Below are 12,528 nucleotides of genomic sequence, written 5' to 3' on the forward strand. Positions count from 1 at the left end.
GTGTGGTGTTTGCGTGTGTGGTGTTTGCGTGTGTGGTGTTTGCGCGTGTGGTGTTTGCGTGTGTGGTGTTTGCATGTGGTGTGTTTGTGTTTTTCATTTGCATGCTCCAAGATTGTCTTGGAGCATGTGTATGGTCATTTTTCTTTACTCTTTTCTTGATGGACTGTTTTCATATTGAGGTTTTGTGTTCTTAGTCTTTCATGACTAGATACTATTATTCTAGTTTCAGGGTTGTATAATAATGGCCTAACAAAGAACGTATATTACTACAGTACCATACTTTTTGATGGAATACATGTCATCCTTTAAAAAATAATTAGACATCCACATTTCCCTATCCTGAATTTTAACCTTTACAAATGTTTACTGTCCCACTCTTCTTGTCTGGTTTTCAGACCTTGCTTTGTGGTCATCTGTTTTAAGTTGTGTTTTAGTGATGTGAATAACTGCAAGTATTAGTAAACCTTCATGTGATGGTAATGTAATGTCCATTTGCACTGTTCTGACATAAGCAGGGCATGAGTGGGTAATATTCTTAAGTGTTTTTTTTTTTTTTTTTTTTTTTTTTAAGTACACTGGTGATTTATTAATCTTTTCAAGTTCTCACAGTTTTTCAGCATTGTTTTTTATTCTTTTGATGTGGATGAAGGATTGCTGTATTTGTAGATTTCCACAATTAATGTGCAGACAGAACAGGTGTTCCTGCTGTAGTATGTACATAAATAAGGTAATGAAAGCTGGCAAATAAATTACCAGCGAAATCATATATTTTTACACAGGAATGTCCATACTATAATGACATGCATTCGGTTTCTAAAAGAATGGTTGTTGGGCTGGTGAAGGTGGTTGTGAGGTGCTGGTATTATTTATGTAGCTGTGGGGGTCATAAGGTGCCTGAAGATGGGTATTGCTGTGTGGTAATAACCTGCATAGGTCATGCACAAACCATAATGTCTCTTGTTACTGTTTCAGACATCTGTTAAATCTGATGGTGAAGGAGATACTGCAGTTGCCTTTGTCAAACCAGATCCCACAGGTGAGTCCCACATAGAAGGATGGGTAACATTTAATTTCTTCTTGCTGATGTGAAACCCTGAGTAGTGCAAATTTGTATAAATGGAGGATTAAGAAATCTTATGTCAATAATGTATAGCTCTGGGCAATAGCTTAATATATTAACACATGGTGATTTTGCAGTGGCATATTGCTTTTCTCCAGAGCTGTTAAGAGATCAATTGTCATAGTTCATCTGTATGTAAAGAATCCAAGGTGAAAGCTTTGACTTAAATCTGTCACTGCTCATAGCAGCAAGTAATTCATAGGTAGTAACTAGGATGCAGTCCAGGAGACCATTAAGGAGCCTAGTCCAAATTCCCGACTGCCCCAGATCCGTGTCTGATTAGGTGACTTGATTAAGGTCACACAATAAGCAAATGAAGGAGGAAAGATTCAAACTCTGTATCCTTGGCAGAAGAAGCATCTTGTTTAACAGTTTCGGACTTTAGTCCATTTTACTAATTGCCAGATTAAAAGGGAAACTAGAAATGTTCTTCTCTTCCATTGTAACCATTAATCTGAAGTAGTTACTTCATTTGCTCTGCAACCTGTGGGTATCGGATCCGATCTCGGATCCGAGCCAGCAGCTTTCCAAGCTACAAGATCCGAGCTCCTAGCTCCTCCCCTACCCATAATCCCCTGCTATATGCTACATTACCTCAGATCGTTTTTTGAAGCAGCTACTTTTAAAGAGCTCCTTGGCTTTTTGGTGAGATTGAACCTTTTTCTTCTTTGTAAAAAAAAATAAATAAATAAATAAATCTTTTCTTGTGTGTGTTTAGTTTTCTTGGGTTAGTTAGCGAAAGTGTAATTAGTTAGGTACCTTTGTTCCCCCTTTCTAACTAGTTTGTTTCTGTTAGTTCCCGCCTTTCACCCTCCCCCCTCTTAGTGTTTGGGTGTGTTTTTTGGTGTGAGTGGTGTTATGGCTGAAGGGCCTAAGGCGGTGTTCTCAAAGTGTACTGAGTGTGGCCATAAGCTTTCACCGGCGGATGACCACACTCAGTGCGTTTTATGCTTGGGGGTGGCCCATTTGTCATCGGCCTGCACAATCTGCGCGACCTTTAATCCCCGAGCTATTAGGGACAGGAAGAACAGGCTGTTCCTGGCGGGCTTGTTGCCTCAGGAATCAGCTTCTTCTTCCTCCCCCTCTCAGGCACAGGCTGTCTCCACAGCCCTCGTGCCTTCTGGGCCCCCGACTCAACCTGGGACTCAACCTCCCTCTCTGTGTTTGAGTTCAGGGGATTCAGGTACCTCCACTACGGTGGAAAAAAGGCACAAAGACAAGGGACGTAAGTCCCACAAAAGGCGGGCTGAGACTCAACCCTCAGCCCCACTGACTGTCTCCCTCGAGGGGCTACGGATCCTCCCCCTCTCAGCTCCGTTCACCTTGTTTTTCTCCGGAGCTGGAGGAGGAGGATCGGTCCCCCTCGGTCATCGAGGCGACCCTCCCGGCCCGCCTCGACGACTTCTTCAAGGTCAACAAGAAGCCTCACCAAAGCAGATATGGATCGGATGATGCGCCGATTCATCCAGACCCAAATGCAGATGGGGGTGCTCTTGCCCCCCCCTGGGGGGGAGCACGGCCCCCATATTTGCTCCGATTACTCCTTCTCCGACCCATTTTCGGGTCTCGGAGTTATCGGATCTGGGCCCTTTCGGAACCGGGGATTCGTCGGCGCCGATAGCTCCAGTCGCTTCGCCGACTGTGCCTTCGAGTCTGTCAGATCCGAGCTCTTGGGGCCGAGGGCTGAGCATCAGATCCGGGGGAGCTGGTGTGTCTTCGGCTCCATTGGGTTCGGAGCACACCCCTCTCTCGGCTCCGGCTGCATCGGCTCCGACCCCGATCCCTACCTCGGAGCTGAGGAGATTGCTCTCGGAGCCTGGCGAGAGTAGCTCTCCTTCGGCTTTTGAGGTTGTGGAGAGGGTACTGTCGAGGACCTCCAGGTCCCCGGTCCGGGCGTCGGATCCTCCCGTACCCCCGCTGTATGTGGGTCTATCCTCCATCATCTGACCATCGGGACAGCCTGCCCAAGCCCTCCAGTTGGTTCCCTTAGAGGAACAGGACCCCGTTGAGCCCTCTTCGGACAGTCCCACCGAGGAGGTCCCTCGAAAACATCAGTGCAAGAGGAGGCACCTGGACTCCCCCGAGTCCGTCACAACCGACACGGATTTAGATGAAGGGGAGGGTTCCCCAAGGTCACCCCCCCCGAGGATGTCTCCTTCGGAGACATCATGGAAATGTTGCGTATTAGAGGGGGGGTGGTCTGCCCAAAAACCTTCCGCAGATGAATCCGTGTTCCTGAATGCGTTTGAGGCAGGCCCTTCTACCTCCTGAGTGTCCCCCCCGGCTGACCCCCTGGTAGACCTCATTACTACCAGGGCGTGGAAGGAGCCCGACACGGTGGAGCCTATCCCAAAGCGACCCAACAAGATCCTTAGCCCCCCAGTGGATAGATTGTCTTGGGCCAAGGGAACCCCAGTGGATGCCATGCTGGTGGCGGCTGCCACCAAGAGAGAACTCGCACAGGAGAGTTCTTCGGTTCACCCGCCAGATAAGGAATCTCGAGCACTGGACCGCATTGGGAAGCGGATGTTTAGTTCAGCGACCTTTTCCGTAAGGGCGCTTAACTACATGGCACATACCATTAGGCTGCAACGAGACTTAATTAAGAAATAGCTGCAGCCCCCCCCGGAGTCCATGTTGGTCGAGGACAAAAAAGTTTTCTCGACTCGTATGGCCACTCTAAAGTCCATCTCTAACACGTCCATGCGTCTACTCTCCCATGCCACGGAGGGAGCCGCTAGGGCCAGCGGAGCCGGGGTCGTCTTGCGACGTCACTCCTGGCTCCGTCTTTGCAATTTCATGGATCCCTTCAAGGCGTCCTTCGCGAATGCACCCTTTGACGGATCTTCGCTCTTCGGCAAGACCGTTTGCGAGACGCTGGTCCAAAGCGAGAAGGATGGGAAGACGCTGTCTGCCATCGGGGTCCGCTTCTCTAATCCCCAATGATCCTTTTTAGGAATCGGAGGGGACAAAAGAAGCTGTGGTTCCGTAAGTCCCAGCAATCCCATCCAGCTTCGTACCCCTCGTCCTCTAGAGGCAGAGGAGGACAAGGAGGACGCCGGCCCAGAGGCAGAGGGGACCGCATAACTTCGGGTCCAGGGAACCTTTCCCGGAAAGACCCACGCAGCAGCCCTGAGGGCTTACCCGGCTGTCCCTCTCTGGAGGCAGTCGGGGGGGCAGTTGTCGGAGCACCTGTCAAACTGGGAGTCCATTACGACAGATCGATGGGTGCTCCGCATCGTATTCAGAGGTTATACCATCCCCTTCATAAACCACCCTCCCTCGACCAGACACCTCCCTGATGTTCCACCCGATCGAAGGGAGGCAGCAGCTTCAGAAATCCTGAAGTTGCTAGAAAAAATAGCCATCCAGCCCGTCCCCCCAGACCAGTCCGGATCAGGTTATTACTCCAGGTTCTTTTTAGTGCCAAAAAAGACGGGGGACCTCAGACCCATTCTAGACCTCTCTGCTTTGAACCTGTTCATTCCCAAAGAAAAGTTCCGGATGGTCACCCTCCAATCTATTCTCCCCCTCCTGCGGCAGAATGACTGGATGTGCTCGATAGACCTCAAGGATGCGTACTACCACATATTCATGGACAGACGATCCAGAAGGTTTCTCCGCTTCCGGCTTGGAGCCAGTCATTACCAGTTCAGGGTTCTCCCGTTCGGCCTCACCTCAGCCCCCAGGGTGTTCACCAAGGTCATGGCAGTGGTTGCAGCCCACCTGAGACTTCAGGGCATTCAGGTCTTCCCGTACCTAGACGACTGGCTCTTTACCGCCACCAACAGGCATCAGCTCTGCCTGGCAAGAGATTATGCTCTGACCCTTGCCCAGAGCTTAGGCATCTCTGTAAACCTCCAGAAATCCTCTCTTTGTCCCGTACAGGTCCTGGAGTTCATAGGGGCCAAGTTAGATACCCGCATTTCTCGATCAATGCTAACTGCGGACAGGATAAACAGCTTCTCATGTCAGGTGCTAATTCTTCTTCAAAGCCCGGCCCCGAAGGCAGAATTAGTTCTGAGGGCACTAGGATCTATGGCAGCAGCGATCACTCTCGCCCTTCTTGCGCATCTGCGAATGAGGATTCTGCAGTGGACCCTTCAAGTTCAGTGGTCCCTGCTACTCCATCCGTTGAATACTCCAATTCCCCTAAGCAGAGTTTGCAGGCACTCCCTTCTTTGGTGGCTCCACGCCCCAGAGCTAAAGGAAGGGAGGCCTTTTGTTGTCCCCCCCCCCCAAGCCACGCTGACCACGGACGCTTCTCGCCTCGGGTGGGGGGGGCATTGTTCGGGCAGAACTGTCCAAGGCACGTGGACTCCCCTCAAGACCGCTTTGCATGTCAATGTCCTAGAGATGAGGGCGGTGCTTCTAGCGTTGCAAGCTCTCCACAACCTTCTACCTCTGGGGACTATTGCAATCCAGACAGACAACATGTCAGTGGTCTGGTACATTAACAAGCAATGAGGAACCAGGTCCTACCCACTTTGCCGGGAAGCTATGAGAGTGTGGGAATGGGCGATATCCACCAACCGCTTTCTGGTAGCAATGCACATTCTGGGTCGGTCCAACATTTTGGCGGACAAACTGAGCAGAGTGATTCTCACTCCGTACGAGTGGTGTCTCAGTCCATCAGTTGCGAAGCAGATCTTCCGCAAATGGGATTGGCCTTGCGATCTTTTTTCTTCTCCCTTAAACACAAAATGCAGCGAGTACTTCGCAATACTTCCCCCCCGAAGGGGAGAATCCCGGAGACGCTCTAGTCCATGCTTGGCCGTCCGGTCTACTGTATGCTTATCCACCCCTTCCGCTCATGACCCAGTTCATACAGAAAGCCCGTCGGTTGGGGAGCACAGTTATCCTCATAGCCCCATTCTGGCCTCGCCAGATCTGGTTCCCATACCTGCGGTCTCACAGTGTATCTCCGCCATGGATACTGGATCCCATTCCAGACCTGATTTTACATCCGGCGGGATTACAAACCCCGAACCTGGTGAACCTCAAGCTTGCGGCTTGGTTGCTCCAGTTCCACTGATGGCTAGGACTCCCGGAATCTCATCTCCTGTTAAGGCCATTCTAGTCGCAGCACTTAAGCCGACTACTAGGAAGATTTACTACAGCAAATGGAAACTCTTCTCTGTCTGGGCCAAAGATGGAGGCCTAGAGGCCTGGATCCATTTACAGTTCCTATTCCTACTATTCTAGACTTCCTGTCTCTGATATTCAAACAAGGAGCAAGTGCCTCAACAGTTAAGGTGCAATTGGCAGCCATCTCCCATTTCCATGTGGGAGACGGACTAGGATCTTTGGCTTCTACAAAATTATGTAAAACCTTCTTACGGGGCGTTTTCCTCTTGAAGCCTCCGGTGAAAGTGGTGGTGCCTCCATGGGATTTGGCCTTAGTCTTACAAGCCTTGACAGGCCCACCCTTTGAACCCGCGGTTTCGGTTCCATTAAAGTTCTTGTCCTGGAAAACAGCCTTTTTGGTTGCCATTACTTCAGCCAAAAGGGTATCAGAACTTCAAGCCTTATGTATGAAGCATCCTTATCGCATTTTTCATAAGGATAGAGTGTTCCTCAGGACTAATCCGTCGTTCTTACCTAAGGTGGCTTCGGAGTCAAATATCAATCAATCAATAAACTTACCCGTGTTCTTCCCAAATGTTCAGAATAAAGGAGAATACACATTGCATAAATTGGATGTGCACAGACAACTGCGTTTCTACCTGCACAGGACTAAGGATTTTCGCAAATCGGACCAGTTGTTCTTGTCTTTTGCTAAATCAGCCACGGATAAGGCCATTTCCAAAGTGACTATAGCAAATTGGATTTGTCAATGCATAGTCCACGGGTACTTATCTGCAGGCAAACCGGTTCCTACGGGAATTCGCGCTCACTCTGCGAGGGCTGTGGCCACCTCTGCAGCCTTCTGGTCTAGGATCCCCTTGGATGACATATGCTCTGCAGCTGCCTGGTCCTCTTCACATACGTTTATTTCTCATTATAAGTTGGATTTGGTATCGAGAGGTAGGGCTTCCTTTGGCTCTGCGGTGCTTCGGAATATCCTTCCATAGGCCACCCAGGGTTTCTCCCTAGGTAGCTGGGGACTCTGTCCCACAGGTTGCAGAGCAAATTAAGTAACTACTTCAGATTAAGAAGTTATGTACTCACCATAACGTTCCATCTGAGTAGGTACTTCATTTGTCTGCAACCGACCCCCCCCTGCCATCCCCCGAACCTTTCGGGATTCCTGTTAAGAGATCTTGTTCTGCCTTAGGACAGTTTATCTGGTGTTGCTTCCTCTATCGAAGGTAGGTGTTATGTAAGAGGCAAAAAATTCGATCTGAGGTAATGTAGCACATAGGGGATTATGGGTAGGGGAGGAGCTAGGAGCTCGGATCTTGTAGCTTGGAAAGCTGCCGGCTCGGATCCGAGATCGGATCCGATACCCACAGGTTGCAGACAAATAAAGTACCTACTCAGATGGAACGTTATGGTGAGTACATAACTTCTTTATTTGTTTGTATGCCACCTTCTGCTCTACAATAATAAATCCTAATGTCCCCACCCCTTCTGAAAATAGAAAATGTATTTCCCCTGTCCTGTGTGTCTGTTTCGGTCAGCATCCAGATCTCTTGAGACAGAAGTGGTAACTGTTTATTCCACTCATACTCCTTTTTGTTTGTTTTTAGTCTCATTCACTGTTATATACTTATATTTAGCATAAATAGCTTCATACTGGGATGACAAACATCTGATTGTGGAACCTAATACTGAAAATTAGTACTAGAAATACAAAGTTAGTGACAGATAAATTACATTGTACCTTCTAAGATTATATAGTAAACTTTCTCTTATTGCTAGGAAAAGTCTGTTAACTTCCTTCAAGTAAATATAAATATATATATATATATATATATATATATATATATATATATATAAAATGTGTGTGTGTGTGTGTATACGTACCTCTCAAGTGCACCTCATTACGAGGAACACACCTCATGTTCATCGTGTTACCCTGCTGCAGTCATCACACTTGGGTTATCCCACCGTCAGGCGGTCCCGCAGTCGGCCAGAGTTCCAAAGTCTTGGTCCAGCATCGGTTGCTGTCGCTTCTTCCCTGACGTCAGTGCACCAGGGGTATATAAGAGGCATCCGACGCCATTTTCTTCAGTCTTTCTTGGTGCGCGGTGCCCGAAGCAGAAGCAGTTCGCAAGTGCCGGTCGGCCGACACCTGAGATTTTCGAATCGAACTTCAGTCCGAAGTCTTCAATAAAGCTAAGTACCCCGTTGGGGAACCTTTTCTTGCCTCAGTCCGATGTCAGAAAAAGTTAACAATTGCATTTCTTGTGGGAAGCAAATACCTCATAAAGACTTCCATTCTTATTGTATTCCTTGCCTAGGCCCAGACCACGACGTCACAGGTTGTCAGTTTTGTGCTAGGTTTAATAAACGAACTGTCAAACGCGGTTTTGACTTCGCACAACATTACTTTGGTAGGAAATTTAATTATATCATGCCGTCGGAGCAGCCGACGACCGGCATGCATAAAAAACGCAAGGATAAGGACAGGCAGCCTAGGAGCAAGCCAGACTCCGAGGCCTCTGCTGGGCCTGTCGCCGGTTCTCCGGTTTTCAGTGAGGCGCTTACGCAGACCCTGACAACTGCAGAATTGGAACCCCAGACAGCTGCGAATTCTCAAGCGGAGTGTACTAGGCCGTTGCAGCCATCTTCATTAGGCCCTTCCGACACCGGAGCAGAAGGAGATTCCTGTGTAGTAGAAACGCCTTCGGTTGCAGAAGGTGTCTTCAGACCGACTACACTCACCATTAAATCTTATGCTAAGCTTAAAACTCCATTAAAACCAAAAAAGACTGTACATCAGTCTACAGTTAAAGGCCCCATGCCTAAGAAACAGATGCTTAAGATGGCTGAAGATTTGATTACCCTAATCTGGGGTTCCCATCCCCCTCCAGATAAAAGACCAAGACAAGAGGAGGATTATGCTTCCTCTGACCAGGCTTCAATTTCCTCAGATTCTTCTGAGGGACAGGATTACACTTTTCCCCCTTATGAAGACTCTGATGCTGAAGACTCTATTCCCTTAGCATCTCCCCCTGAAGACTACTCCTTTGGGGAAACTTTACTCACCATGAGGGAACATTTCCACTGGGAAGGACAGGACTACTCTGATGCAAAGAAAAGGCTCCAAGAGTTCCTTTTACTACCCCAGCACAGACCACTTGCTACCCCTCCAGTTTTAGACATTGTGGATGATGTTTACTTAGAGTCTAGTCTAAATCCAGACTCTCTACCGCCTGCTCCAGCCAAACCAGACAGATACTACAGAGTACCTGACTCTCACAAATTCCTTTATAGAAGCCCTGTGGCTGATCCAGAAACAATTTACCAGGGTCTCAAATGGATTCCAGAGCCCAAGATAGATGGGGGAAAAAAGATATACACCTCAGCTACTCTGGCTATGAGAGCATTAAATTGTCAGTTTCACATGCTGAAATATCAGCAATTCCTAATGTCTCAATTAAAACAAAAAATGAGCACACATTCTGAACAGTCTGAATTCAAGGAATTGCAGGATCTGTTGCATGCAGCTGAACAGGTGGGCAAACATACTTTACAATGTGGGTTTGATTCATTGGAAGCTTCATGTAGAGCAGCTGTTACTGGGTCTGTCATACGTAGACATGCTTGGTTAAAAGAACAAACCCTACCTGATCATGTTAAAGCAAAATTATTGGATGCACCTTTACAGCAGGATGTCTTATTTGGTGTCAAAGCAGAAGAGGTTTTAAAGAAAATGGAGGATAAGGCAAAGTCTATGCAGACGGTCAAGGATTTTTTACAGGTACAACCCCCTCGTTTCAGCAGAAATTGGCCAACAAAAAACTGGTCCTTTCCAGCTTCTGACAGATCACAGAGGGGCAAATACAGACGCCCAAGGGGCAGAGTTCAGTCCCAAGGCCCTTACAAACCTCGCCAATGGGGTACTGCTACCCAGAAGGGAGGAGAAGACTGGTGCCAAGCTAGCAGAGGACAAACACAATGACTCAACCCTCAAATTACCAAGTAAATCTCTCTTGGCAGCTCCCTTGGGAGGAAAATTAGCACTTTTTGCAGACAACTGGCACATCATCACAAAAGACAAATAGGTCCTAAACATTGTCTCACAAGGATACAGATTCCACTTTCATACCTTGCCAAGGATAAAAGGAATGCCAAACCTGCCACCGAATCAATGAGCGGAAGCACAAAAACAAATTACAGCTCTCATGGACATGAGAGCCATTCAACAGGTACCTACACAGGAGCAAGGACAAGGATTTTACTCAAGACTCTTTCTAGTCCCCAGAAAGGACAAAGCATGGAGACCCATTCTGGATCTTTCAGTTCTGAACACCTATCTGCAAGTACCAAAATTCAAGATGCTGACACTACAGCAGCTTCTTCCCATGCTGGGCAAGAAGGGCTTGGCTAGTAACACTGGATCTCAAGGAGGCATACCTGCATGTCCATATCAGACAAAATTGCAGAAGATACCTCTGCTTCATTGCAGGTTCAACCCATTATCAATTCTCTGCACTGCCCTTTAGCTTTTCTACTGTGCCCAGTGTCTTCACAAAATGCCTGGCACCAGTAATTGCATACTGCAGACAAAGAGGAATTCAAATATACCCATACCTGGACGGCTGCCTTATTCAAGCAGAAAGCAAGGACATTCTTTTAAAGCATCTGGCATTTGTCAAACACCTTCTAAGTTGCCTAGGGTACACAGTAAACGAAAAGAAATAAAAGCTAGTGCCCTCCCAAAACATAATATTCCTGGGTGCCAGCTTGAATACAATGGCCCAGATGGCTTATTTCATGCCAGACAAGCAACAACAGCTGACTCAATACTTCAAAATAATGGCAACAAAGACCCAACTCCCTGCAAGAAAAATTCTGCAGGCCTTGGGTTCATGGCATCTTGCATTCTACTAATACCATTTGCAAAACTGCATATGAGGAAATTACAATGGTACCTGAAAAGCGTATGGACTCAGCACAGCCACAGCTTAGAAACAATGATACCACTCATTCCCTGCCTTCAACAGGAGTTTTTATGGTGGGCACAGGCATGTCACCTCAACAAGGGCCAGCCTTTCACCTTACCCACAGCCAGGCAAATGTTAACAACAGATGCATCGGACTATGCCTGGGGAGCACACATGGCAGGACAGTGCATTCAGGGCAAATGGACTACAGATCAAAGGCATCTGCATATCAATCAAAAAGAAATGGTAGCAGTACAGAATGCCCTAACAGCCTTCAAGGATCTCTTACACCCAGGACAACTAATAATAAAGACAGACAATACCACAGTAATGTGGCACATAACCAAGCAAGGGGGCACACATTCCTACCCCCTATGCAGGCAAGCAATCACCTTGTGGAACACAGCACTGTCTTACAAGTTCAACTACAAGCACAATTCCTGCCAGGAAAGAAAAACACATTGGCAGACAACCTAAGCAGAAACATCATGGATCCCCACGAGTGGAAACTAGATCCACAAGTATTTGCAATGATAACTCAAAAATGGGGACGCCCAGACATAGATCTGTTTGCCAACCCCCAAAACTACCAACTTCAAAAATTTTGCACAAGCACATTCCACCCACAAGCTTGGAAAGTGGGCACCCTCTCATTCAGTTGGAAAACATTAACAGTGTATGCCTTTCCTCCGCTGCCTCTTCTAGCAAAGGTTATGCTGAAAGTCAGATTAGAGAGGCCACAAATGATACTCATTGCACCAGACTGGCCACGCCAGCACTGGTATCCAATTCTAAGGAACATGGCCCACGGCCCACCATGGATTTTACCACAAATTCCTCACCTGCTCACCCAGCGAAGACAATCAGATTCTACACAGCCAGCTCAAGACTTTAAACCTGGCTGCATGGCAAATTACCTAAACAACCAGCCAACACCTCTATCCAAAGCTGTTATGGATGTCATTCTGGAGGCCAGGAGGCCTAGCACCAGGAAAACCTATTCAGACAAATGGAAAAGATTTTGCGCCTGGAACCAGGCTAAAGGCCAAAATCCCCTTGATCCAAACATTCCTCAGATTCTACAATATTTAACCGAGATGTTGCACAAAGGACTTTCCTTTTCATCTATTAAGATCCATGCCTCAGCAATTTCAGCCCATTGCAACACGGATCCTCCTTTTATTTTCACATCCACTCCTAAGACAGTTCCTCAGAGTAGCTAAGAACATAAGACCGCCAAGGAGAGCACCAAACCTACTTGGGATCTCAACTTTGTTCTGGAAAAGCTTACACTTCCGCCTTTTGAACCAGCTCTTTCAGCTGATTTAAAATTTCTTTCATGGAAAACTTCCC

General features: G+C 47.5%; 1 protein-coding gene across 3 annotated transcripts in view; it reads left to right on the forward strand.

Annotated features, from left to right (window-relative positions):
- The window catches only part of EIF2AK4 (eukaryotic translation initiation factor 2 alpha kinase 4), a 3,701,979-nt gene that overhangs the window by 1,615,170 nt on the left and 2,074,281 nt on the right, over nucleotides 1-12,528 (forward strand). For all 3 annotated transcript variants that reach the window (XM_044073832.1, XM_044073831.1, XM_044073833.1), the window contains one exon: nucleotides 973-1,036. In XM_044073832.1, the coding sequence (XP_043929767.1) occupies nucleotides 973-1,036 (64 nt within the window). The remainder of the gene's footprint in view (nucleotides 1-972; nucleotides 1,037-12,528) is intronic.

This window comes from Protopterus annectens, chromosome 6.part0 (genome assembly GCF_019279795.1).
Source record: "Protopterus annectens isolate FY-2018-M chromosome 6.part0, PAN1.0, whole genome shotgun sequence".
Taxonomy (NCBI): Eukaryota; Metazoa; Chordata; order Ceratodontiformes; family Protopteridae; genus Protopterus; species Protopterus annectens.